At 43.6% G+C, this 26,307-nt stretch overlaps 2 protein-coding genes across 4 annotated transcripts in view; one reads left to right on the top strand and one right to left on the bottom strand.

Moving 5' to 3' along the window:
• ccdc78 (coiled-coil domain containing 78) overlaps positions 1-24,077 on the top strand; it is a 29,290-nt gene extending 5,213 nt beyond the window's left edge. The window contains exons 3-17 of one of the 3 annotated variants that reach the window (XM_044013742.1): positions 240-357; positions 448-579; positions 659-745; positions 1,737-2,093; positions 2,191-2,229; positions 2,445-2,533; positions 2,831-2,909; positions 3,018-3,143; positions 3,234-3,427; positions 3,730-3,904; positions 4,721-4,764; positions 4,851-4,935; positions 5,026-5,126; positions 5,206-5,346; positions 23,692-24,077. In XM_044013742.1, the coding sequence (XP_043869677.1) occupies positions 286-357; positions 448-579; positions 659-745; positions 1,737-2,093; positions 2,191-2,229; positions 2,445-2,533; positions 2,831-2,909; positions 3,018-3,143; positions 3,234-3,427; positions 3,730-3,904; positions 4,721-4,764; positions 4,851-4,935; positions 5,026-5,126; positions 5,206-5,299 (1,674 nt within the window). In that variant the 5' untranslated portion in view covers positions 240-285 and the 3' untranslated portion in view covers positions 5,300-5,346; positions 23,692-24,077. Of the gene's footprint in view, positions 1-212; positions 358-447; positions 580-658; positions 746-1,736; positions 2,094-2,190; positions 2,230-2,444; positions 2,534-2,830; positions 2,910-3,017; positions 3,144-3,233; positions 3,428-3,729; positions 3,905-4,720; positions 4,765-4,850; positions 4,936-5,025; positions 5,127-5,205; positions 5,347-20,097; positions 20,573-23,691 lie in introns of those variants that run through there. The other 2 variants (XM_044013743.1, XM_044013744.1) reach the window with 2 other exon arrangements.
• Positions 17,352-21,481, bottom strand: metrn (meteorin, glial cell differentiation regulator). Its single transcript, XM_044013745.1, has 4 exons — positions 21,167-21,481; positions 20,204-20,640; positions 19,040-19,099; positions 17,352-18,823 (listed from the first exon to the last, which is right to left on the bottom strand). The coding sequence occupies exons 1-4, from the start codon at positions 21,271-21,273 to the stop codon at positions 18,510-18,512; spliced, it is 918 nt and encodes a 305-aa protein (XP_043869680.1). The 5' UTR covers positions 21,274-21,481; the 3' UTR covers positions 17,352-18,509.
• Positions 24,078-26,307: the final 2,230 nt, after the last annotated feature.

Genomic DNA, 26,307 nt, shown 5'->3' with positions numbered 1-26,307 from the left:
GTCTTATCTTTTGTGTCGAGTCATGCATCAATACAACTTTGTCTAAATCAGGTGTGTTTGTTCAGTAGAGTGAAAAAGATATCAAAATAACAACATTTATGATGATATTTCGCATCATTTCAAACTAAAAGTGTTTGTTTTGATATGAAACGATGAATAGTTAACAAAACAAAAGTATTTATGAGTGTTTGTTGGTGTTTGTTTAACCATAGCAATGTGTTGTTGCCATGTGGATACAGTGAGAGTCACAGTGAAATCCGCTGCCACTGAATACACTGAATAAAGATGGACTCTCAGAGTCACCAGCCAACTTCAGATGAACTTCAGACACGACTTCAAGCTCTCAAAGAAGAAAATGTGAGTAAAACACACGAGAATCGTTCTTCTCACTTTTACACGTCCTCATGCGAAATGATTGTTTGAAAATAACTTTCAAACTCCTTTCAGCTTCAACTGTATGACAGAAATGAACGCCTCTTTGCCAAAGTGGGCTACCTGGAGGGCAGACTGGGCCACCTGGCCAGCTCTAACACAGACCTGTCCTGCAGGCTGGTCCACAGCCAAGAGGACAAACTCAAGGTTTGATGAGTACATACACTGTGTCAGGCTTCCAGTATAGCACCCGAGGGTCTTTACTGTTTTCTGTCTCAACCTCCAGATATCGAAGGAGCTTGTGGACGAGAAAATCCAAAGCAACAAGATGAGAGAGCACTTTGAACAAGAGACCTTTGAGCTGAAAAACAAGGTGAATCAATGATTTGACCAGTACAACAGAAATGTTTAATACTCAGATCAACAGGATGTGCATAGATAGGTTGTAGGGGATTTTTTTTGGGGGGGGGCAGATACATTTTTCTCTCTTTTACAACAGACACATTGAAAACACAGAAAAATACAGATGTGATTACCTTATCAAACATATATATCTTTTGGAAGTGGCTTGTTTACCTCTTTAAAATGTCAGGTGTTACATAAATGGCAGAAGTCACTAAGAGATTAGAGTTCTGCAGAATTGCTCTGTTTCATATGTATATATATGTCTGTGTATATTTGTTTCATTTTCATTTTCCTTTCTTTTATTATACAACTAATGTAATGTATGAATTGATATTTGTCTTGACTTGCCTTCTGGGCTGCATGGGATTTTTTTTTAAGTAATATTATGTCATTTTAAAAATTCTAATTCAACAAAAACATGTAACATTTAACCCTTCGTGCTTGCGTGGCACGGATCAGTGCCACAGGCGCACCCTTGGTAAATTACAGTGTAAATAATAAACAACTCCTTATATGGACATCCTAGGGCTGTGTGCTTATAGGTCCGTTATGTCCATTTTTCTTGTATTTTCGTTCATACAAACGAGCCAAGCGAACGTCGAAATGTGACATATTTCCAAATTATTTATAAATTATTTCACAATTTTCACAAATTCAATCTGATTTTTAAACATTTGAGTAACTTTTGGCTCAGGTGTGTTTATACGGTTGGTGAAAATGAAACAAAATCATGTCTTTAGATTGCCTATATATAGGTTGTGCTGGAAAAAAGGATATAAGACATTCTTATCGCCTCTGTATGACAAATACTGCTCTAACCCATATTTATGACTCCAAGTTTAATTTATTCTAGGATTTTAGGAGTTAGTAAGAGTTAGAGATGGCTTTGTTTTCTCAAGGGTAAAAAATGCTTTCTCTACAAGTCTGTATTCATCTCACTGTCTTTCCTTCTTTGTTAGGTATTGAACCAAGACAGCGTGATAACAGAGCTGGAAATGGAGCGAGACAAATTATCTCAGGAGCTTCAGTCGGCTCACGCTCGTCTGAAGGTGGGAGAGAAGAGCGGTCAGGACCTGACAGAGGAGTACGCCACTCTGAGGAAGAGCTACCAGGTTCTGGCCCAGGCCCACAATAAAGAGCTGAGCCAGAGTGAACAACTGGGCGCTGAGCTGCTGGCACTGGCCCGGGCCCAGGACGCCCTCCGCAGGCAGCTGAAGGAACAGCAGCGGAGTGTCGACACCACCACTGAGGGCCTTCATGGAGAGCTGGAGAGGGTCCGAGCACTGATTAGTGGCATGTCCCGGAACAGGGTCAAGGTGAGCCAGTGTTTATTTGTGTTGTTGTTGTTGTTGTGCTTTAAATGCATCATTTTCTTTATTATTGCTGACTCTCTGCTTGTATGTGTTTGAACAGCCTGATGATTTGGCAGCTTTGGACAAGGAGCAAAAAACTGTGAGTGTTTCTATGTCACATAGTAAAACTTATATATATGTATATGTATATGTATATGTACACACATATATATATATATATATATATATATATATATATATATATATATATATATATATATATATGTATATATATATATATATATGTATATATATATGTATATATATATATATATATATGTATATATATATATATATACGTCTTTTATCACGTAGCTTCTCGGAAACCAAGATGAGAACAAGGAAATGCTGGAGAAAATGAGGCGTGTTCACCAGGAGCAGCAGAAGAAGCTGGAGGAGAAAGTGTGAGGGCCGGCGAATGTTTGTCCTGTCCCTCGTGCACAAGCCTAATTCACATCAAACATCGTTAATCTTTCCATTTCCAGTCATCAAACAGCCAAACCCATGTTAGGATGAGCTGTGTTTGTCCCAGTGTTCATCCCACATGCATCTGCTCTGTGGTTCCTCCTTTGATTTGGGCTCTGAGCTGTGGTTTTGTTTACTGCATGTGATGTGGTCTCTCCACTTCCTCCTGTGATGTGGTTGACTGTGGATTTTTGGTCGCTTGCTCTCTTGTGGTTGAGCTTGTGTTTGGTCATCAGGGCGGCGGTGGGTAAAGAGCACCAGGCGAGCAGGATCGTGATCCGTCAGAGCCAACAGAAACTCTCTGAGCAGAAATCAGTGAGTATGAACGATAGAGTGCATCAGTGTGTGCACATACAAGGAACTTTGACTCTGATTCCCCCATTATTCAGATGTGTAAATCTCAGCATAAATCTCCACCTCTAGGCCCTGATGTTCTCTCAGAGCCAAGTGAAGGAGGTGGAAGACGAGAACTCAAAGCTGCAGCTTCAAGTCAAAGAGCTAAACCAGGAGTATCGTGCACGACTGGTGTGCTACATCCAGGACTTAGCTGTGAGCAGCAGCATGTGGACACAATGCACCTGAAATGTAAGATACGATGAGCTCAGCGTCTCACTCGTTATTTGTGCATTTTTAATCCAGCTGTACATCGATGGACTAGGAGACGGTCAAACCCCAGGAGGAGCTAAGATGAGGGAGTCTGTGGAAAACATGCTGCGAGACGTGCGTTCGTCTTACAGGGTCAGAGAGGAACAGCTGGTCTCTGCGGCTCGCTCCTATAAAAAGAGACTGCAGAAGATCACCACGACCCATCAGGCTGTGCTCATGGCATACAGGTGACACTTAGAGTATGTCTGCACTTCACTAAACCTGCCTACGTCTACATAAATATGGAACTGAGGAAATGTGATTGAAGAAGTTATTAGATTTTTAGTGGTAATCTGGATTAAGGATGATTTTAAAACCTTTCTTAACCTTCTGAGATAGGAGAGGCCGTGGTGGAGGTTCTCTTTTTTCAGAAGTGTAATAAAGATGTTTTAGAGTCTGCTTCTTCAAATGCACTGGACTGTTTAAAGATTTTAAAAGTCCTTAACCTGTCTACCTATCTACCTACTGTATCCATAAACACTGATATCAGGGTTCAGAGGGAGCAGATCTTGTCCAGAGCAGACAGCAGCTTTGACCCTGGACCTCCAGAGGCCTCTTTCAACCCGGAGCTCATTGAGCTGAGAGATGAAACTGAGAGGGAGCTTCATCAACTCCGTGAGGACAAGGCGAGGCTGGAGGTTCAGCTGCAGGCCGCCCGGGAGCAGGTAGAGAGAGAGTGAGAGAGAGAGAGAGAGAGAGAGAGAGAGAGAGAGAGAGAGGAACTGTTTTGATGTGGATCAATGTGCTTTTGTTCTGTCGGGTGAATCCTTTCATTTTGGTCTGTGGAGATTGTTCTTTGTGTCTGTACGTCCTCGATGATTTGTTCTGTGAGCGGTGAACTGGAGACATGAAAGACAACAACTGTTGCAGAGGAGAACAGCAACTGATGGATGTGATATGTGTTTATATTAAATATAAACGGGTTAAACATAGTGTTCTTTATTTTAGGAAATGAATAGTTTGACTTTCTTTGTACTAAAAGTGGTGTAACTAATGATTACTTTCATTACTGATTGATTTGATTGATCCGTGATTAAAGGATTAGTAGTTTTCTCTATAAAGAAACACAAAAACAGCCCCAGACAAGACAAAATAGACTGGCACTGAAGTCTGGTCAGTAGGGGGCGCTCAAGTGAAGAAAGGTCCAACCTTGTGGGGTAGCTTAAAATGATATCACCGTATTCCATCATGGTATTGCATTTATATCGCAACGTTTGGGGCAATATTTTGGTTTAATTTCCAAATAAAAGTGTTTGTTTTGATGCACGACAACACATGATTCACAATAAATAAAGTTTTTATGATGCAAAATTAAAAAATAAAAAAATAAAAAGAGCTGCATGTGGCCCGCGGGCAAGTTGAAAAGCTGTTTTTTATAATCGTTCATACAATTATTTGAATATAAAAACTGTTACATTTTGTAATTACTAATTGCAGCTGTAATTTGTGTATGTGTATGTATCTTCATACGTTTGTTCCAGGTGGCCGCCGTAAAATTGCCTGTTCCTAATATCAGCTGTCATGAGTGGGTGTCTTTTTTTTTTTTATATAGTTCATCAAATGACAACATTGTAAAGTGTGCGCTGAGTACAGAATGTGTCACGTTGACAGAGCGGCAGCAAAACTGGAGCAGATGAGTGAGGAGTCGTGGTCGAACATCAGGACGCAGCTGAAGGAGATCACAGCCTCGACACTAGTAAAACATCTCCTCCACTTTCATGTTCTTTTAAAATGATTTTTATAAAATGCAGAACTTTATTAACTTTATTTCACAATCTCGTAACAGGTGAAGTCTGAGAAGGAGCGAGCGCTTCTCCTCACCAGGGCAGCGGTGGCGGAGGCGCAGGTGTCAGAGCTGCAGGACTACATTGACAACCACCTGGGCAGGTCAGGAGGTCACGTCAGTGTGCGTGAGTCATGTGATATGTGTTTACTTTCAACTTACAACCTTAACCATCACCTACAGGTATAAACAAGAGATCGCACATCTCCACAGACGGCATGGGAAAAAGGAGGCAGGACGTTGTTGCCAAAGCGCTAATTCAGCTCTCCATGAATAGACTAGAACTTTATTGTCCAGCTGGAGAAAGACAACTGTCACCATCAGGTATATACACACTAACACTAACAATAACTATAAATATATGTAGAAAAAAAGGAGATATTATGTATGATTTTTATTAAGAAAAGAGAAATCTGACGTCCACTTCCTAAATGACTGAGTGTGAATCCTTGGTGTGTTCAGCGCCAGCACTAGGTGGTGCTGCTCACACTGGCGCTTCTGTCTCTATGAAAGCCCCGCCCCCCCCTCCCCTTCCCCCCAGCCTTGAGAAAAAAATGCCTGGAATGTTTGTAAAGCTTATGTCAATTTCACGAGATTGGGGAGAAGAAAGCGCGGTGACAGCGAGGGGTCACCGTGGTGAGAATAATGTCATTACATGTTACCCAGACACCGTGAATACGTTCCCCCCTCACTGTGGCACAAACAACAAGCCAGGCCCTTTTTCTCCAGGATGAGGGTTCATATTTATAACCTCAGTGTTGCTTTGAATAGGCAACTGTTCCCTTTAAATCCCTTTAACCAGTGTAAGGCTCTAATGTGTTTTGGTAGCTGGGTTTCATGCCGTAGCCGACAGCTGACATAACTTTAAAAATAGAGAGTCTAAATGTGGGATAAAATGTAAGCGTTTGATTATAAGTGTCACTATTGTTGAACTAAGTGTTCTTCATAGAAATATACAAGTAAAACAAACTTTATGTTGGAAAAAGAGTGAAGAAAATACTCAATGGGAAAAGTGGAGGATATGGAAAGAGTCATAGGCATGTCACCCCCATCCCCTTTTCAGGGGGGCATGCCAGTCATGGGAGGGAGGCGGGGTAACAGGGGTGTGAAAGTCTGAGAGGAATGGGAAGTGGGATTTTGTTCGTAATGTATTACACTCCCAGGGACCCTGGGAAAAGGGGTGGGGGCTGTGGTGGTGGGGTGTTCAGCTTGGGTCTGTGCCAACATAGTCACTGTGCCAAAGCGCCGGGTGCTGGGGAGAACTCCTCTCCTCTCACCGGCAGATCTGTGGGAAAAATCAAAACCAGGTTGTTCTTTGCTGCTCCGCCGACAAAGATGAGAGAGACACGCCCCCCACACCGCCCCGCCCCGGGTAACTTGTACAAATGAAATGTGGTCTGAGTAAACAAAAAGAGTTGGTAGAAAGTTTAACGTTGCAGTGTCGTGTAAGATCGTCTACTCGTCTACACCACAGCTGGTCCTCAAGGCATAGCGCCAAAGATTTGCTTCTCAACTTGGGGTCACTCAGTGTGACCAGACAGTGACCGCTACATGGAGTCACTATTATCATGTAAATAACAAAAACAATGACAATGAGCAGTTCAGATTATGGTGATCTAATAAATGACATCTAACAGTCAGTACGTTTACATGCACAGTATAATCAGGCTAAGGCCGTAGTCTGACTAAGACAACCCGTGTACGTCTGACTCCGCCTCCGTAGGTGGTGCTGCGTCTCTCTATGAGCGAGTGCGTATTGAATCGGTTTCCTGTTGATCTTTACGTCACAGAAAAACAAACGGTGAACGGTGAGATGGATCTTGCTGTGGTGCTAAAGCATAAATCAGGCAACAATACTGTCGTTTATATGTGGCACACGTGCGGGAATAATCGGACTATGATTCGCATTATCCAGGTATGTTAGTCCGATTAAGACTAGCTTGATTTTAGTCGGACTAGAACGTGTTTATGTGACATTCAGAAAACCAAATTATTGCCTTAGTCCGACTAAAAATCGGACTTTTAACACGCATGTAAACGGACTCCGCCTTCGTATAGCAGGGAGGTGGATGTTGTCGTTCTTTGTTTGCACATTAAAGTCCTGCTTCAAGAACACAAAACACTCGCTCTGTCGCTTTCATCTGCCACAGAAACATACTTTTCTGCCAATAACCCTTCACTATTTCACGCTGAAGATAGTAATGAACTGTGACAAGACTGTAAAATGGTAGTGGGTGTGAGATTCAACTACCAACATTCAAATGTTTAACTCCAAATCCCCAAAGTCAAAAAGATGGATAATATGATGCAATAATGGATTATTAACATAAGCTCATGCTGCTAAATCAGGATTGGAACATGTACTTTGAAGGATAAGCAGTTTGTTTTTCCTCTTTTCCTCTCTTCAGTCCAACCAGTTTATCAACTTTCTGCTCCTCTGTCAAGTGGAGACACTTTTAGTTTTCACAACACAACAAAACACTTGCTGTAGCAAGAGTTAAATCTGACACACACTCTCTTTGTTTGTGGTAAAACATTGATTATTCTGTCTTTACATACCATATATATTATATATTATATATTATATATGGTACTCATTTTCTTTCTGTATTTCTATTTACTTGTTTACTCTTTATACAAAAGACATGTTATCATGCAGAAATACTGAAGTGTTGTTTTTAATAACCCAAAGTTGCTGTTATTCCTTTCACATGAGGCGGTTTACAACTTTGTCCTTTTAGAAACTCACCTTATTTTTCAATATTTTTCACTAAGACAATATTAATCTAAGGACCTTTTTCCCTTTTTAATTCTGAAAAATTGTTGTTTTTGAAGTATCTTTTGTGTCTGATACCAACATCAAAAACTTAGTATCTACCGACATCGATATGTCGTATAACAGTCATTTTAGACCATTGATGAACGTATGAAACTGTAAACAACACATTTGTGCATTTCAAAGACACAATTCTCCAACTGTGTAACAAATATCAAGAAGGAGAAATAAACAGCCCCAAAACATGACTCGGCTAAAATGCTTTTTGCTGATTTTAATTTACGTTTTCTTTTTTTTTACAGTCTGTGCATAGTGAAGCATGTGATATAGGATATATACTGTCTAGATAGGATTTTTGGAACGCATCAGATTCTACAGGAATTCTCCGAAAGGAAATAATATTTCAGATATGAGCAAAAAAATAGATTTCAGAAAGACTGAACCTAAATTTCACGGCCCTGTTGTCGTCTCTTTAAATGAAATGACTCATCAGTCACACATTGAACCTTTGACCTAATCGACATCACAAGTGCCAGTAAACATTCGAAGCTGGTTCAGATTCTTCATTCTTCACTGTTTTGTTGTCGCGTTTGGGCCCAGATTTGTTTTGCGATGGACACAGTGGGGTAAAAAAAAAGGGCAGGATGAATGTGTCGCCCTGCGGACCGGTGCAGAGGAAGTACCTCACATGGCCCGCGATGGGCTGCTCGTCAAGAGGCCCTTTGTTTTAGGAGGTTAATGCCTAATTGATACAGGCTTAATGAGAGCGAGCTGTGTGTGCAGAGTGTGTGAGCCGGGGCCGCGGCGGCCCGGCCATAATTGGAACAGACAGGCCTTGTGTGGAGGAGGGTACAGGCAAAGGTTTATGGGAACACAAGGGGAAAGCAGAGGGAGAGTGGGAACCAGGAAGAAAAGGTGACAGTGGGTAGGAATGTACAGGCAGTGGGAGAGGAATCTGGTGCGATGGTCGGTCTGTTGCAGTTCTGCATGAATAGTGATAATGAAAAAGTATAGACAGGATGTTCCCATGGATGTTTAGCTCGTGTTCTGTCAGAGAGGATGTAACTCGCTGCATTACGTCAGATAAACACACGCTGTATGTGAGAAATGGAAGGAAACGATGAATTGAAATGTTTACAAAAGTTACCACAGTTAGTACTTTTTCATTTGTGAATCTTTTGATTTTCGCTGCGTCATCCACTGCCAACCTCTCTCAAAAACGTCTCAACCAGAGGAGAAGAAAGACAGTTTACACTTTATCAGTTTTAACAGATTAACAGATGAACAGATTAACGTATATAATGTTTGTATAGTCCGTTATTGTGCCTTTGTCGTCTCCTCTTATCTCTCACACACAGTTTCACTTTCGGTAACCGCAGTGACGCAGTGTGTTTACATGTATGTTAAAAGCAGGATTTTAGTCGGGCTAAGACAATAATTTGGGTTAGGACTAAAAACGAGCTAGTCTTAGTCGGACTAACAATTCATAGTCTGATTACTCCTGCGTGTGTACACTTAGTCGGACTGGAGTCAGACTTCTTGTTCTGTGCATGCATTCGACGTATAAACGGCAGTAATTGTTGTCACCGTGGTTGTTTGTCTGCGACATACAGGTCAACAGGAAACTGATCCAATACCCACTCGCTTATAAAGAGATACAGTGCCACCTACGGGGGCGGAGTCAAACGCACACTGCCAATAAATGAATTCTTTCCTCAGCAAGTTGTCCAATTGCCTGTCTTAGTCAGACTACGGCCTTAGCTCGATTAAACTGTGCTGTCTCTTTCAAACACTGTTATGCATATTTTACATATATGGTCTTTAAATACATTTTTCCTGTGTTGGATATGAATGAATGAATGAATGAGTGAGTGAATGCAGCGTTACCAGAATAATCTGTAACTGTAACTGCGTCGTAAGAGACACCTGTCTTTTCTTTTCTGATGAGCTGTCTCAGACTATTCATGGTGAGAGTCCCCAGCTACTTCTCTCCAGACAAGCTTTCAGCGTGAAGGCTGGAGAGAGGTATTAAGGGGGGAGGAGGGAGGAAGGGGCAGGAGGACCGTGCACTTCAGAAAACCTTGAAGAATTAAGACTGAAAGCTATGGAGATGGTGGGTGGCTACGAGAAAAGGGGGAAAATAGAATGAAAAGAAGAAGAAAAAAATAAAGGGGATCAGTGTGCATAATTATAAAAGATGAATGGGGAAACAAAGGAAAATGGAATCTTGGGGTGAGGGTTAACAGAGTGAGATACTGAGAGGTTAAAAAAGAGTGATGAAAATGGAGTGAGGAGAAAAGGCCAAATATAGTGTGAGAAAAGAGGGAAGGAAGAGTTACTGTAAGGGTGAGAAGGACACGGGGGAGGAGGGAGGCAGCTTGATGAACGGGAGTGGGTTTAAAATGAGGCTGAATGCTCGTGAGGGAAGGAGAGAGGGACAGACCCTCGGCGTTCCCACACTCGGCTGGTTCCCACAGTGGACCCGGCTAATCCCTGTCTTAATTGGGGGAGAATTCCAGCGCACATGTTCAACTGGAATGAGCGCAGAGGAAAGCTCGGGAGCCCCTGACACATCAGACGGACCACAGCAGCAGCAGCAGCAGCAGCAGCAGCAGCAGCAGCAGCAGCAGCAGCAGTGTGTGTGTGAGTGAGTGCACTTTGCTGGAGTATAAACATGCAGGCCTGACTGTCAGCACATCACACGCACCGAAAACTCACCAACTTTCTCCTGTTGTTTACCCCCCCCATCACTCCATCCAGCATGAAAAGTGCTCTTAGCTGCCACTTAGCCATCGTCACATTCTGACAGGACTGAACTGAAAAGTTTCATTTCATAATGTGTAGAAGTGAAAAAAAACACATTCCCACCGTGTTAAAAGGAGCAACTTCTCCCCTTAACATGAGAAGTCGGGTCAGGAATACTTCATTCAATGTGCTAAGGTTAAAGGAACTTTATTTAAGATAGTTTATCTTTGTAAAGTATTTATTTCAAGAAAGGGGCAGATTTAGTGAGATTCTTCTTCTTTCTGTTCCCTTTCCTTCAGAATATGGAAAAAAAAACGTGATGTTATTTAATTATTTATGTTCTTTCCTTTTGTCAATGAATGAAATAGATCAACTAAACTAAACTAAACTAAACACCATATTGACTAACAGATACAGTCAGATGTTGGTCAAATTCACTGGATTGGATATCGGACAGATGAATCTGATACAATCCAAAAAAATCCTACATATATGTATTTATATATATATAAAAATATATATATGTGTATACATATACACATATATATGTGTATATGTATATATATGTGTATATATATATATATATGTATATATATATATATATATATAATTTTATAAATATAAATTATATAATATAATTATTTATAAATATAAATTTGGGGACGTCATGAAGGAAGACATTGGACATTTCCATATATTCTGCAGCGCCGCAGCACGACAGCAGTATCTGTTGACCGAATTCACCCCGAAGGTGCAAAATGCAGAGGAAGAAAAAAAAAAGCAAGCAGATACTAGTAACATAACAAAAACCAGTGTGAGTGGCAGTTTCGTTCCTGCCTAACCTTTCATTAATAAACATTTCGAACAATACGCAACTGGCAAATATGTCTCTGAGGACGAAACCTGACACCACCTGTTCAAGGAAGAAAAACAAAACAGGTACAAGAGTGGAGGAGGCAGTCTGTGTGTGTGTGTGTGTGTGTGTGTGTGTGTGTGTGTGTGTGTGTGTGTGTGTGTGTGTGCTTCCATACTTCAATGCTGCAGGATTAGACTGCAGGAACAGAGAGGTTTAGTGAGAGAAGAAATGAACTGATCTGAAGAAAAGTTTCTCCCCTTTGTGCAGATAATCAGACTGTTTTTTTCAGTGAACCATAATCCTGCGGTGGTTCATTAGCGAGGGTTCGAGGGCCCTTCCAGGGACAGATGTGCTCCTTAGGGAGAGCATGTGAGAGGTTAAGTGTCCAGAAGAATGATGTCATGTTCACTTTAGAGTGAGAGAAACTGCTACAACTACTTTGTAATAATACAATTATTACAATATTAAAGGCTCAGTGTGGAACAATTAAGGGGCGTTATTGGCTGAAACTGAATCTATAACCCATAATATGTGTGTGTATACATTTATAAAGGTACAGCGTGTTGCAGCTGAAACACAACAATTAATACAATGAGGTCATAATTATATGATTGTTTTATCTTCATTTATCAAATTCTGCTCAATGGAAATGACTTCACCTCAATTTTTATACAAATAAACATTGTTTGGTGTTTGTCACCCGAGATTTGAAGCCTGTGGGTGAGACTTAAGGGTCTTACAGAAGCCAACAGGAGAGTCAAAGCAGAAGCTTTCCCAGGAATGACATGTGTCCTGGTACGTGAAGGTCACTGAAGTTCTCTGATGTGCTCGGGTAAGGGTCTCGTTTGTTACTATCTGCAGTCTCACCATTAGATGTCACTAATGCTGCTTTTCCACTACGTGGTCCCAGCTCGCCTCGGCGCGGCTTTTTTTGGTTTTCCATTAGTGATAGTACCTGGTACTAGTTTTAGTAGTTTTAGAGCGACGTCCGACACAAGAATCAAAGCAAACGACGCCGAACTGTAAATCAGCTTAAAAGACCTCAAAATCCCTGAAAACGTGCGTTCATCCCTGGAGTCTGGAGCCTTTGCTCGGTCATGCAGGAAGTACTAAAACGATTATGTGAACAAATGCTTTACAAGTCACCAGTCACTCATCAGTGTGTGTGTGTGTGTGTCAAAACAAAGTCACGGCAGGTTCATGCAGCCGCGCAGTGATGGCTCCGCCCACGTTGAGAGTCGAGCCATGCCGAGGCGAGGCGAGGCGGGACTATGGGGAAAGCGCCATAATTCTTACACCCTGGATGTTTCATTGATATTAAGCATTTAAACACAAAATTGCCATCCCTCGGTCATGTGTTGGTTAATTCATTTGCTTTTCACTATAGTGATGGTGACCAAACCTTCTTTTTAACCACCATGAGGTTCCGTCTGTGTCTCCTGAATGTCTCAGTACGCTGTGCATGCCGTTATGAGCGTCCGTCTCCCCCGGGAACATTGTGACGACTGTTCACCGTGGACGTGACAGTCGCCGTGTCAGTGTGTGGAGAATCTTCCTCCCTGCAGGTGAACTGTCGCAGCGAGGACGATGGCAGCTGTGCAGGCCTTCATTGAAATGGGGTCGCAATTCATTCCTTACAATACTTTTATTTTGGCGGGAAAGCACCATAGACACTTGTTTGACCCCCTCCCTGAGAAAAGTGTTGCCCGCCTGCACACTCATACACCATGTCCACCCTGTCTTGATTGATTTTCAGTGCACATTTTGGAGGGGATTACAGCCATCTGCAGGCTCTTGAGGAACAAAGGGGGCTCCTCGCGCTCCACCCTTCACTACTTCAGAGGGATAACATGGCCAGATAAACATGCTCTTGCACCACTCAACCCTTGTTCTCTTTTCCACCTTGACCTCTTAACCCACCCAAACTGCCCACTCCACATTAAAGCCCCCCCCGTGTCACGCTGCTCCATAAATCGCAGTTACTCCTCATGCATCGGCTTTCGCTAATTGCGTCCGACGCGAAGTTTACTCCTCAGAGTCAGAACTCTCGTGTGAGAATCAACACATGGTGGAAAATGAGTGTGTTCTCAAACCTGAACATTCACAGTTTCCATTTGGGAGTCATCGCTCCCAGCTGTGTGAGGGTGTTATGGGAATAAGATATTGTCAGCTGGGAATCTGGGATGCCAGAGTGTGGTCGTGAACCTCCTGCACGCTCTCTCTCTTGCTCAGCTGGTGCTAAGCTGATGGAGAAGCAGCAGGATTCACAACCGCTAATGTTTGGTCGCAGAGAGTTGGATTACTGGACGTGTTTATGTGGAAAATAAACCCCCAAATCATCCACAGCTGGTTCCACATGACTTCATACTAATCTGGACAGATTTCCTTAAATTATGGCTTTTACACGCAACGGCAAACCATCGTGGCAACCCATGCACGCCCACGATCATTAGATCTTCACGTTTTCTTATATTAGCACAGGTCACGGCTTTTCAATGAAAACACTGGGACGTGCATGAAGGATAGTTACGTACCAAATATGTAAAAGAACTCTTTTTCACCAGACGATTGCTGGGAAAAATAAGCTACAGTGATTCAGTCATTTATAATCTCTGAGTATCTTCTGGCACAAGGTGAGAGACTTGGAATGTGTGTGTGTGTGTGTGTGTGTGTGTGTGTGTGTGTCAGAGCTTCACAACCACTGTTTTGATTCCACAACAGCGCGAGGCTTGAGTGAGCAGCTGTGGACCGTGGTGTGGGAAACATTTGATGGTGAAGCCGCGAGGAAAAGGCAATTCCAGTGGAGAGAGAACCAGGTGTCTGAGGCTGTGAGAGAGATGAGAGCGTAGAGTGTGAAGAAATGAAGAGATTACTTTCACCTCAATCAATGTCAGCATTTACAAACTGCAGAGTTGCTGTTGCACAGATTGAAATAATATTAATATGATCATATTTACGGGAGTCCACGTCAGTGCGGTTTGCTTCAGGGAGTCGAAAGAAATTGTGGACGAGAGGGAAGGAAAAGACAAAATGAGATAACGGTGTGCCAGGGGTTTGGTGTGATATGGGGCACCTCAAAAACAGTTTGCCTTGGGCCCTCAGAGTTCCTTGAAACAACCCTGCAAGTGACCATAGCATTATAAGTTCTTTGAAGGCGTACATGTGTGTACATGGTGGAACCAATGATAACCTGCCTTTAACCTTTATCACACTCATTATCTTTAAAACGACTGAACATCACATTCAAGCTCGTGTTAGCCAGAGTGAACGGGACTGAGATGTTGAACCTCAGCTTCAGCCTCCTGTGTTTTGCTGTCAACTTGTGTCCATCACGACAAACTGAAGAATGACAGCTCGGCCATTTTTATTTATAGTGAAAACATTTTTATTGCCGAATGTTTTTTCCTGATAACAAGATAAAAACAAAAACATAAATCATGCCTTAACAAAAAGGTTTTTAGGCATCCAGGACAATGGAGCACACACACACACACACACACACACACACACGGGTTGGTGCAGCAGTCGTAGTGAGCATTCCCTAGCCCCTTAACTTAACCTTAACTGTCACAACTGGATGCCTAACCCTTACACTAACCCTTAAACCAAGCCTTAACCCTCATAAAGTCCTATGACCAAAAGAGGGCGGCCAAAATGACCTCACTTCCTTAGGTTTATAAGTTTTTTGGTCCTCACAAACATTCTCATACAAGAACACACACACACACACACACATGTTTGTGCTGCTCTTCTTCTTAGGACACTGTTGACTTTCAGACGACCTTAGCAGAGCATTATCTCCAACCTTAACCATAACCAGTTAATGCCTAACCCTAACTTTAACCTAACCACAATTCAAATCTTAGCTGTACAGGACCAGGTTGTCTCCACGGGGACAAAATCGTCCATAAAAGGCCTAAAGAGTGGACCAATACTAGCACACACACACACACACACACGGTGGGGTGTTGTTGTGCTGCACTGTGAGGGAGTGTCCAGCAGCTCTTTGCCTCTGTGTTCACTCTCATCTCTGGAGCTTTGTCTCTGGTCACTTCCCCCCCAGGAGTGACGGAAGTCCACACCTAATGACTCTGTCCCACTGCTTTGGATTTTCTTTCCTGAGTGTTTCCTGCTCTGGCGTGTCCAGACCTCACCTCGGCCACACCGCAGGACAGAATTAAGAGAGGAGTTTGTTGGTTGGGCGGGGGAGGAGGGGGAGGAGGAGGAGGAGGAGGAGGAGTGACAAATCCCTCAGCAATGAAGGAGGACATGCCTTATTACATTGGCAAAGTTGTTTAAGAATAACTTTTCATTGTGTTCGTGTCGCTGGGTCATTATAACAAGTGTGTAACGTTTGAAAAACAACAAGTCTGTTACAGTCCATCGTCAATGACACGATGCTGACTCAGCCAATCACCTTCACTCACAGCTCTGTGTTTAGAGATTAGAGATTGTGTTGGTGCACCAGTCTGGTATGAAGTACTTTTAAGGTGATACTTGTGTAAAAAGTACTAGTGTCTTACCAGAAAATCACCTTTTTATTATATCACTTAAGTAAAAGTCTTAAAGTATATGACACTTACTGTACTTAAGTATTTAAAAGTCATATTCTGATATAAAATGTACTTAAGTGTTAAGTCAAAGTCTTAAAAAAGTGAGGCGCTAGGATTGAGTCACTGTAGATCAGTAGGGCGAGTAGGTTGTGGGTTAAATTCCTGTGGTCTGCTAGTCTATATGTGTCCTTGAGCAAGACACTTAACCCCGTGTCAAAACTGTAGACTAGACTAGAAAAGCTCTTGATAAATACAGACCATTACTAACTCTTCTTCCTCTGATTGTATTTGGTAGTAACAGAGATAGTTCAGAGGAAATGTAGAGGAGTAAAAGTACAAGTTGACAAGTACAGATACCTGAACAAAGTATTTGTACTTGTGACGGCGACGTTGAGTAGTGAAACTTTCAGAAGTTAAATGTGCTGCTGAAACAAAAGCAGCGTGACGTGACGAGCACTTGATTTCGATCAGAAAGATCCTACTTTTAGACGAAGGACACGTTATATCATCTCTGTTCGAAACAACAGTAGTTTGAATGCTACACTTTATCAGGGTTCACACTGGGGTCACAAAGACGGACGACCAGCTTTGTCACAAAATGTCACATGATGTATTCGCTGAGGGAGAATAATTTGAGTGCTCTTTTGTTTGGGCTTATCAGCCCCGCAGCACTTACCTAAAAGAGGGGAGGGGTCAGAGGAGTGTCTGTGTGCAGGGCCCAGCAGCACTGAGGCAGTAAATAGTCACTTACATGAACGGCTCATGCGGTGCTAAGAAAGTGTCGTCCACATTTGAGAGACATGTCGTTGCTTCTGTGATTCTCTTCCCATTTAACCCCAAACACAAATGTTAATTCTCCAGCTGCTCGAGGTTTTCTCTCGAGGCGTGTGCCGTACAGAAAAACAGGTGGTGAATTCATCATAGAGATCAAGTGATGTACAGTAGGGTTGCCTGTAGTGTCTATCGTGTGAGTGAGCTCGAGCGCAGTGGAAAACACATTTAGTTTGATTGTGTCCTCGCGTGCACGTGGTCAGGATGAAGCGAGCGACTGTGTGGCACCGAGTCTGCCGCGCCGCTCCCTTAATGGCAATTTATTGCTTCCTGAATCCTGAACATGGAAGGCCGAGGACAACAGAATTCCAGCCGCTGTTTTCCACCTCCCTTCCCATCCGAATGCCCTCAGGGTCCTAAACACTCCCTAAATCTCTGTGTTGCCTTTCAGGCCTCTCGCTCTCTGCGGCGCTGCGTTTGTTCTGGGCCTTCAGGGACGTGATTCATGGGCACTTGAAGTGACTTATGTCTGAGAAAGGTTCGCCGTGGTAAAGCACTGGAGCCACACACTCAGAGTGTAGGTTTACGGACAATGAGGCGTTAAGAAGAGCAGAAAAGACATCAGGAGTGTTTTTAAAAACAGTACATTTTAATAACAAAGACAAACGTAGAAATAATCCACAGCACATAGACAAGAGTTCTTTCTTCCATAGGCATTTTTTCTTATTCACATTATTTACATTCACATTGATATATACATAAATTCACATGGAAAAACAACAACAAACAGCAAGTGTACGCATTAAAGACATCAGCACGTCATGGTCATTTGGTTTGAACCGCTTCCCCTTGTAGATTTAATATTACATAACACCAACCAAAAAAAAACCTTAAACAATATCTTTTAACTTTTAGAATCCATTTCTAACACAAAATCAGGAGAAAGCAGTGGAGAGGAACCAAATTTGAAATCTTTAAATAATATTAAGGATCCAAACGCGGTCCAGTTGCAATACTTTCTTGCGACTTAAACGTGAAACAAAGATGAAGTCCGACAGAATAATGAGCTTTTCACAAAAATCTCTGAGTTGGCGTGAGTATGAAAGTGCCGGCAGCAGCACGTGAAAACTACTTCCTGTATGTGCTCACATTGTCTGTACATATATTAAAAATACTTCATCGCTCCACTATGCTACATATAGTTGCTTTTTTTTATATATATATTTGGTTTTCAGTGCTTACAGCGTCACTCTCTCCAGATAATTCCCTTTTTTTTTGTCTCTCGTAAATCAGTGCAAATATTTCTTTAACATTTCCTCTTGTCAGGACTTTATTAATCGTAACACATCACTGATCCTACACGCTTTTCTGGTGTATCCTCACCAGGATGTCACATGCTGATCTGGAATGTTCCTGAGTTTCTGAGTGATGAGCGTGAGAGGCCTGATTTCATGTCTCGACTTTATAAGATTTACTCTGAACGCAGCATGAAGGCATCACAGTTTGAAATCACCGTCCGATGTCACACACTTTTAATCTCCACGTCCCTCGTGTTGCGACTCCGCCCGGTCCTCTGGACCAGGTGACTGCATATTGCACTGAAATGGTGTCGGGTGGAGGGGGGGGTTGGGGTCGGGCGGCGGGCGGGGGGACCATTTCACTCCTCAGTCCTTTGGGAGTTTCCGTCGGTGGCGACAGTTGAGCGCGCGTCGCGGCTTCTTCCCGAGAGTTTGGCCTGACTTTGACTTCGCTCTGCGTGACAGATAAACACCTGCGCACATTTGACTCAGTCGATGGGCAGTTCACAGGGAATCTGCTGGGCTGCTTTGGCGATCGTGTACGCCCTCTGGAAGTCTTTGTAGCGCGGCGCACAGCCTAGCCACGCCTCGCCAAAGTGGACCCGGCCGGTGAACAGGAAGCTGCCGGGTCCCGGTTTGACGCCGCAGTGCAGCAGAGTCCTGATCTCGCCTTTGCTGGTGAGGCGGCTGTTGCCGGTGAACAGCGCGTACTTCTGACGGAAGACGCGCGTGGCGCTGACTTTGATCACGGCGGCCTTCAAGTTCTCGTCTTCCTCCACCGACTGGATGTTCCCACGCACCACTGTGGACCAAGAAAGAAGAAAGATTCATTTCAACACTGCATTTATGTTTTTATAAGGCTAAGGACGGCTGCTCACTAATCCTCTAACATGTGTTACCGTTTCATTTACAGCTCTGAAGATTAGCTCACTGCTCATTCTCAGGCTAACTCTGATCTGTTAGATTCCGGCCAGAATGGATGGCTTGGGTTAAAAAGAAGAAGAAGAAGGTAACTTACCAAAGTCACTGGTGCACACAGCCATCAGAATCTCAGTGTTGTTGCAGGGTCTGCAGGCATCTACATGGACACAAAACAAGAAGAGAGAGTCAGTTAGATGCTCAGAAACATCTATATGCTAATATTTACACTGACATCACATGCACACGAATGTGAGAATTCTGAAAAACTTGATACAAAGACAAAGGAGAAGGAGAGAGAGCGGCCGCTGAGTTATAACAGACAGCTGCTACTTTTACAGTTGCTAGAGGAGGACTGGAGCTCTATGGTGGGACAATCTGAAGGCCAAAAAGACCTCCCCCCCCCCAAAGCTGTTTAGGGTGTCTACAGTCACACCTCATCAAAGCCACCAAGAAGGGGCTGGGGTAAGGGAGCGGGGACAAGACTTCAAAAGAAGTGCAGTTCCCACTTCCTTTCACCCAAGTCCTGATAAATGTTCTTTAAAAATGAGAACTTTGGTGAAATTCACAGCAGGGTTTACAGATGGTCACGAGAAGATGAAAAAAAACACAAAACTAAAGCAGCAAGGCCCTCGCGGTCTGATGTGACTGAACTGTGGTGAGAGAGGGCCACAAATAAAAAGTCCTGGCATTTTTTAAAGTTCTCCTTGTGGTTCTTTGGAGGCCCCTCGCCCACCCCACACATTCTCTTCTTTAGTGGAAACCCCTTGATAAATGAGATTCCTTCCTCTCTCTAGTCCACAGCAAACCCCCTTCCAAACTAGTGTGTGTGTGTGTGTGTGTGTGTGTGTGACATGGGTGGGGGGGGTGCACTCCTACAGACAAGTCTCCCCACAGAGAGGCAGCTCAACAAAAGAGGTGAGCATCTCAGCTGGGCAGAGGCCTCCCCGTCTCCTAGGCGACCGCAGTAATCCCAGAATACTCATGCGGCACCCATTCAAAGGGCTCTGGACTCTGGAGAAAGCCCCCACATACTGTGCTTTTGTCCCCCCCTCACCCCTCCTCCCCTCCTTCACACTCTACAGCTCCCCCTACTCTTACTCCAAACCCTGCATGCCTCTAGGGAAAGTTTGACCACTTCCTCCTCTCTGCACTCAGGGCCTTGGAGAGCCTGGTATGATGATGATGATGATGATGATGATGATGATGAAGAATATAACACCTAAACACTCTCTGGTAGTGAGACGTCTAATCGCTGCTTCACCTTCACTGCTGATGGTGTTGGAGTCCAGTGCCAGGCGGGCGGTCCAGTCCCCTCTCAGCTCGTAGCGGAAGGACGCGATCCGCCTGCTGATGTCCTGGTGGGGCGTAGCTTGCAGGAACAGCGCCACCTTCTCGCCGGGCAAGCGGCTGAAGCACCGGACCCTGGGCGGGGGCGAGGTCTCGAGGCGGTCCCCGACCAGCAGCTCCAGGACCCCGTCCCTCTCCAGGTAGAGCTGGGCCCCGTGGAACTGCTCCGAGGGCTTGACGCAGGCGGTGATGAGGCCCGAGCTGCTGCCGGCCCCGGGCCCCACGGCCACAGAGGGGAGGCGAGGTGAGAGGGTGAGACGCAGGGCGCCTTTGGGGTACAGCCAGTCCAGGGTCCCCTCAGAGCAGTGGAGGGAGATCTGCTCCACGCTGCCCTGCTGCTGCGACAAACCACTGCAGGGAGGAGAAAACAGACGATGAGTATCATGCATTCACTGTCACTGTGCAGCTTCATGTCCCCCATCATCTCAAACCACCAGTGGTGGACACTTGTGGACACATTTAGAGCAGGCGCCCCCTATGGGCTGCTTTGAGGAAGCAGGGGCTAAAGCTCTTAATTAGCTCCAAAACATTTTTAGATTTTCAGCAAAGTATTCTTTGCGTTTCCTCGTGTATCAGTGTCTCCTGTTTGTGTGGATCTCTCTCCGCCTCCTGCACATTCACCCGCAGGCGCAGCCGCAGCAGAAACATTTTAATTGCGCCCTAATGACAAGTCTCCACATGTTGCATTCAAACAATCACTGACCTTTAGCAGCCGCTCTTTACACAAACAAGCAAACAAACACAATAGAAACATCAGTAAGTAACACAGACTCCTCCCTCTGCGCTTATTTTATTTAATTTAATTTAATTTTATTTTATTTAACCTACTATTTCAAGTGAGCCAAATACACAGTGTGATTAAAGTAGAAACACTTGCCTTCCTCTCCAGCTGCACTGGTCCTCAGAATAGTTGGAAAGAGCCATTTCACAAATGGCAAAAATTAAAATCCAAATTGCGTTAATCCAAACAACCGGCGCAGACATTTTCAACTGCGGTCGATGCAAAAATAGACACAAAAAAACCGTCGGGAGATTATTCCGCACTCGCGACGTCCTAAACCTTTATAAAACCAGCCTCGATCTGTCTTTGGGCATCTTTAGATGCCTCTTCACTCTGTGGCGTGAGACGAGAGGAGAGACCGTTTTTGGCGCAGTCTCGCTGCTGCTGCTGCTGCTGTGCGTCAAGGAGCGCACAGCTCGGAACTTTATCCAACCCTCAGAGAAACTTCACAGGCCAATCACAGAGCGACAAGAGAAACTTTAAACCACTCACTCAGCGGAGGGAGGGGGAGGTGTGTGCGTGTGTGTGTGCGTGTGTGTGTGTGTGTGTGTGTGTGGAACAGTTCAGACACTTTTGTGTTGCACATGTCTGCAGTGGAATCAGTGATTGAGAAGTTTGAGTGATGAGAGAAGTTTAAAAGCCCCGTGATGTTATTTCAGCTCGTTCACTGCAGTGAAGTCATTTCTCACTTTAAATAAATGTTCACACAAAACTGTTATAGATGAAGTATATGCATTTGTTTCCAAACATTTTTTAAAACATGTATCATCATGCAGCATCAACTATTCTGATGAGTTAGTCGGTTTTGTGTTGTTTTTTAAGTTTTCTCTCTTTTTTGTGGCTTCTTAAATGTGAATATTTTCTGGTTTTCTTTGCACCACAAACAAAAAGAATCATTAAAAACTGAATCATTTCAAGGTTTCGTAAACACCGACATTCTAACAATCGACAGATTCATGGATTATGAGAATAATCTGGAGTTGCAGCCCAAAATCATATTTGTCTTCAACTTAGAAATGTGTCTTGCCTTCAGCACATGTGTGTCTGTCTCTCTGGTGCACACAAAAAACTGGATTTCCTGAACTTGAAGGGGGTGAACTTTAAAGACACAGTTTTAAAGTCGTGGTTGATCATACACTTGCACAGAAAACACCTTTGTAATTCTCACACACTTGTCGTTGCCTCGTTCAACATCATTTCTGCTCAACTTGCTCATAAAAATGAAAGTATTTGATCAGTTGGCTGCTCTCTATCAGTCTATCTGCTGCCTAAAGTCATTGGTCACAGACACAAAGGCTAACGTGACGGTCAGACTGTGTATGACAGTGATGATGACGACGATGGCGAAGATCTCACCTCCTCTGGTTGTCGTGCCCTCTGCCCTTTACCCCGCTGTGCTTGTCTTTCATGTCGTGGTATTTAGAACCAAATCAAATATTCTTTTGTGCTGACATTGCCATGCATCTCCCCATCGAGTCAGTGACTTTTCTGCATGTGTGCGTGTGTGCTGCAGCGTGTGTGTGTGTGTGCGCGTGAGTGCGATGAAAGTCTCCGATGGAGTTATGACAAGCCCTCAGACCGACACAAAGGCACATGTGCAGAAATCCAGCTGCTATATTGTCTGCAGCAGGACAGACTTTTGTTTTCTACAAGGCAGAGGACGAGGGGAGTGTGTGTGTGTGTGTGTGTGTGTGTGTGTGTGGAAGGTAAAAAACATGAACACATAATAGTGACCGACCTCAGCTTCTTCAGAAATGTGTCACAGTGTCCACGTGTGCACGGTTAAATCACTCAAATTTACACACTTTGTCAAACCCATCAGTGTGTGTGTGTGTGTGTGTGTGTGTGTGTGTTCATACACGTGTCCATTAAAACAAAAGCGCACAGTCATTGTGACCCCGGTTTGACCTGATCCACAGTCTCAGCCCGCCTCAGTCTGCTGTAATTGTTTGTCCCACTGAGAGTTTTCTTCATCCAGAAACTTCATGGAATATGAGATGAGCACTCAAAATTTATTTTACATTAAATTAAAGTATATCTCTAAAAAACACATATTACATAACAACCTGACATTTCTTGAGAAAAATAACAATATCATGCTTAAGTTAAGTATTTGCAGGCGCCTGTAACTGAAAAACCATAAACGCCATGTGAAATTTTCACAAATCCATCCCAGGGGCCGGAGTTGGGCCTGCTTAGGCTTTTTGGACCACTTATGAAACTGTATTTAGATTAAAGTAAAATAAAATGTAACGTCACTAACAAATGTTTATGAGTGTTTATGAGTGTTAGTGTGAGTGTGAGAACCACTGTTTGTGCATCACCATGCTCAAACACAGCTCCTCTGTTCTCATACTGAACCACATTCATCCTCCACAACCATCTGCGTTCTCGCCGACCTGTCAAGGAGAGGGCGTCTTCAAGCGGCGCCGGTGTTCACGTGCAAACTGTTGTATGCGTACGCGCCGGTCAGGAGCTGTGTCTATTTACTTGTTGTACTGTGTGTGTGTGTGTGTGTGTGTGTGTGTGCAAACAGACAGGATGTAGTGACAGTGTGGTGTTACTGGTGTTTATTGGACCTTGACTCTGTGTGTAACTGTTTTCTCTTCTCTCTGTTACAGAAACACAAAGAGCGTCTTTTCAAACATTCACACGTACCAACCACGTGTGCTGACATGGTTTTACATGAGTAATGAGAATTTCAGGAAATCCTCTTTATGCAAATGTTATTCTTGAATACAGATTCCTTACATGATCTTGTTAGTACGGGATTAAATAAACATTTTTAATTCAAAATTTAACAATCTGTACATGAAGTAGCATTATCTATCCCAGGGGTGTCAAACGTAATGCACGCGGGCCAGAACTGGCCCAACAGAGGGTCCAATCTGGCCCACAGTTATGAATTAGTATCTAATCATGATAGAAAATACTACACTTTTCACTTCCTGATACCTGTGACTTTATAGATCCACTGTGAAAAGATAATTCATTAAACACAAAACAAAGGAAACCCGAAGATCAGACTGTGCTGTGTGTGGCCCCTGAACTAAAATGAGTCTTATCCTAAGGCCCTCAATTCAGAAAAGGAATATTTCAATCAAATCTTACCTCTCTTATTACACTTCATGCACATTAAATGATGTATCCATGAAACTACAGGGTTAGCCCGCAGGTCAACATACAGTATTGAATTCCTCTTAGATTTAAACATAATTCAAGGCTTATAAACACTTATAAAAGTAACTTGTGATTGTGCAGCAGAATGAAGGCGTGGCTGAGCCGGAAAACAAAACACGTTTTGTTTTCCTGAAACTGCAGAGCATGACCCGGTCCCCGGTTGAGAAGCGGAGGTGTACCCTCGTTCCCAGACTCTTCTCGCGAGCTTCCCATGGCACCGCTGTGCTAATCCGGGTTGATCTGACATCGCTGCTTGTTTGTTTTCCTGCACAGTGTCATCTATCTGCTGGTAATGAGATCTCACACCTTGACGGGACACTCTGATAATCAGCCCACACGCTCAGGGAAGTGGAGCATATTATGTACCTTCCCGCCACCGGATTGTGCTGTGGATGGATTTTCTGGTTAGTTTCCGTAGAGTCGTGGGAAACGACGTCGGAGTACCTGTGGAATCAAGGTCACAAAACCTTATTATATACAGCTATTAGTTTATTTATCATAAACTTAAGGTTTTGTTGTCCTTTACGTTTCATTTTCACACACATAATCTGTAATTACGGTGCAGCGCCGCACTCCACACAGCATCACAGGCAGTAAAGTGTAGTTTTGGGTTGTGATGAGTCGGTGAGAGCAGTGACGTTGACGCTTTCCCACCTCGGCGCGCAGGCGAGGAGGCTCCCGGGTCGACTCGGATGGCGGTGCAGTGGAGTCTGTGAGAAGGGACCAAAAACGCTGGGAGCTCGGCAAAAGTCCACCCTCCGAGCCCCCATGAGAAGCTCATGTGAAAACTGACACCTGCTCTCTCCCTGCACTTTCTCAGGATCCTGATTGTGCGCGTGTTTGTTTGTACGACAGTAAAATTCACTGCTCCCGTGCCTCTCATCTCAGTCTGTGAAGTGTGTGTGTGTGTGTGTGTAAAGCCCAGTGGGAAGGCCCTATACCAGATAAACAGAGAGAGGGAGGGGTTGATAGCAAACGCAGCTGGAAAACACGCAGAGACACCATGAGAATGCATCTTTAATGCTTTTCTAAACATGTAATAGATCACTTAGCTGCACTGTCACAACACTCTTGTGCGTGCTCTCGTATAAGTTATCTCTCGTGATTGAGTCGGAATGAAAGTCATGTCTCACACTCACTCGTGCGGTGGTCTTGTTTTACCTCGTCCGTCATTGTCGTCGCTTTTTTAAACATTTCTATTTAGTTTTTTAAGTGCTTTGAGGATGTTTGGACGTCTTCTTCTTCTTCTTCTTCTTCTTTATGGCTCCTCACTTGGACTATTCACTCTTTTTTTGTTGTTGCATTCAGCAGCTCCAAATATAACCTAATTATAGTGTGTGGAGTCAGAGGTCACAGCTGGGAGCCCTGGGGACGTTTCATTAGCAAAAATGGAGGGAAGAGGCTGCAGGTGTTTTAAATGGACCTCTCTATCTATTGTATCAGCCCGTGAATTGTAGTCAGACTTCTTCCAAACACCATTCAAAGACACAATTTGTGCAATTGTGTGCTTTGTGTTTGCAACAAAACATACATTTTATCATCAAAATATGCATTATGTGAAATTTAAATGACTGTGTAGTGAAACCAAGTTTGATTTCTCTAGTTACTTTTCATTCAAAGCTCAACAAAAACCCTGCACTAAACTTACCAACACTATATAAAGTCATTATACGTAAATTATACGTGACTATATAAAGTCATTATACGTAAAGCTTCATCTCTAAATACGATACAATTACATCATGCAGTGGGTATAAAATAAAATAGAATAAAAAGCAGTCAGTAGTTGGGTTTCCATTCCCCTATGGCGTGTCTCCATCGGCTCTACTCACCTTGCCACGGCACGGCACGGCACGGTTAAGTTCTGTTTCCACTAGCATAATACCTGGTACCAGATACTTCTTTTAGAACCTGCTCTGACGAGGTTCTAAGCGAGCTGGCGTCACAAACCCTGCCGCTGTATTTCAGTCCAGTGTCAGACACTTTTTTTTTGTGGAAATGCAACATAAACCGTGCTGTTCTGTGCCGTGTGGAAAAGGGCCATTAAAAATGCACAA

This window comes from Solea senegalensis, linkage group LG18 (genome assembly GCF_019176455.1).
Source record: "Solea senegalensis isolate Sse05_10M linkage group LG18, IFAPA_SoseM_1, whole genome shotgun sequence".
Classification (NCBI taxonomy): Eukaryota; Metazoa; Chordata; class Actinopteri; order Pleuronectiformes; family Soleidae; genus Solea; species Solea senegalensis.
This window is presented reverse-complemented; position numbering and strand designations above follow the sequence as displayed.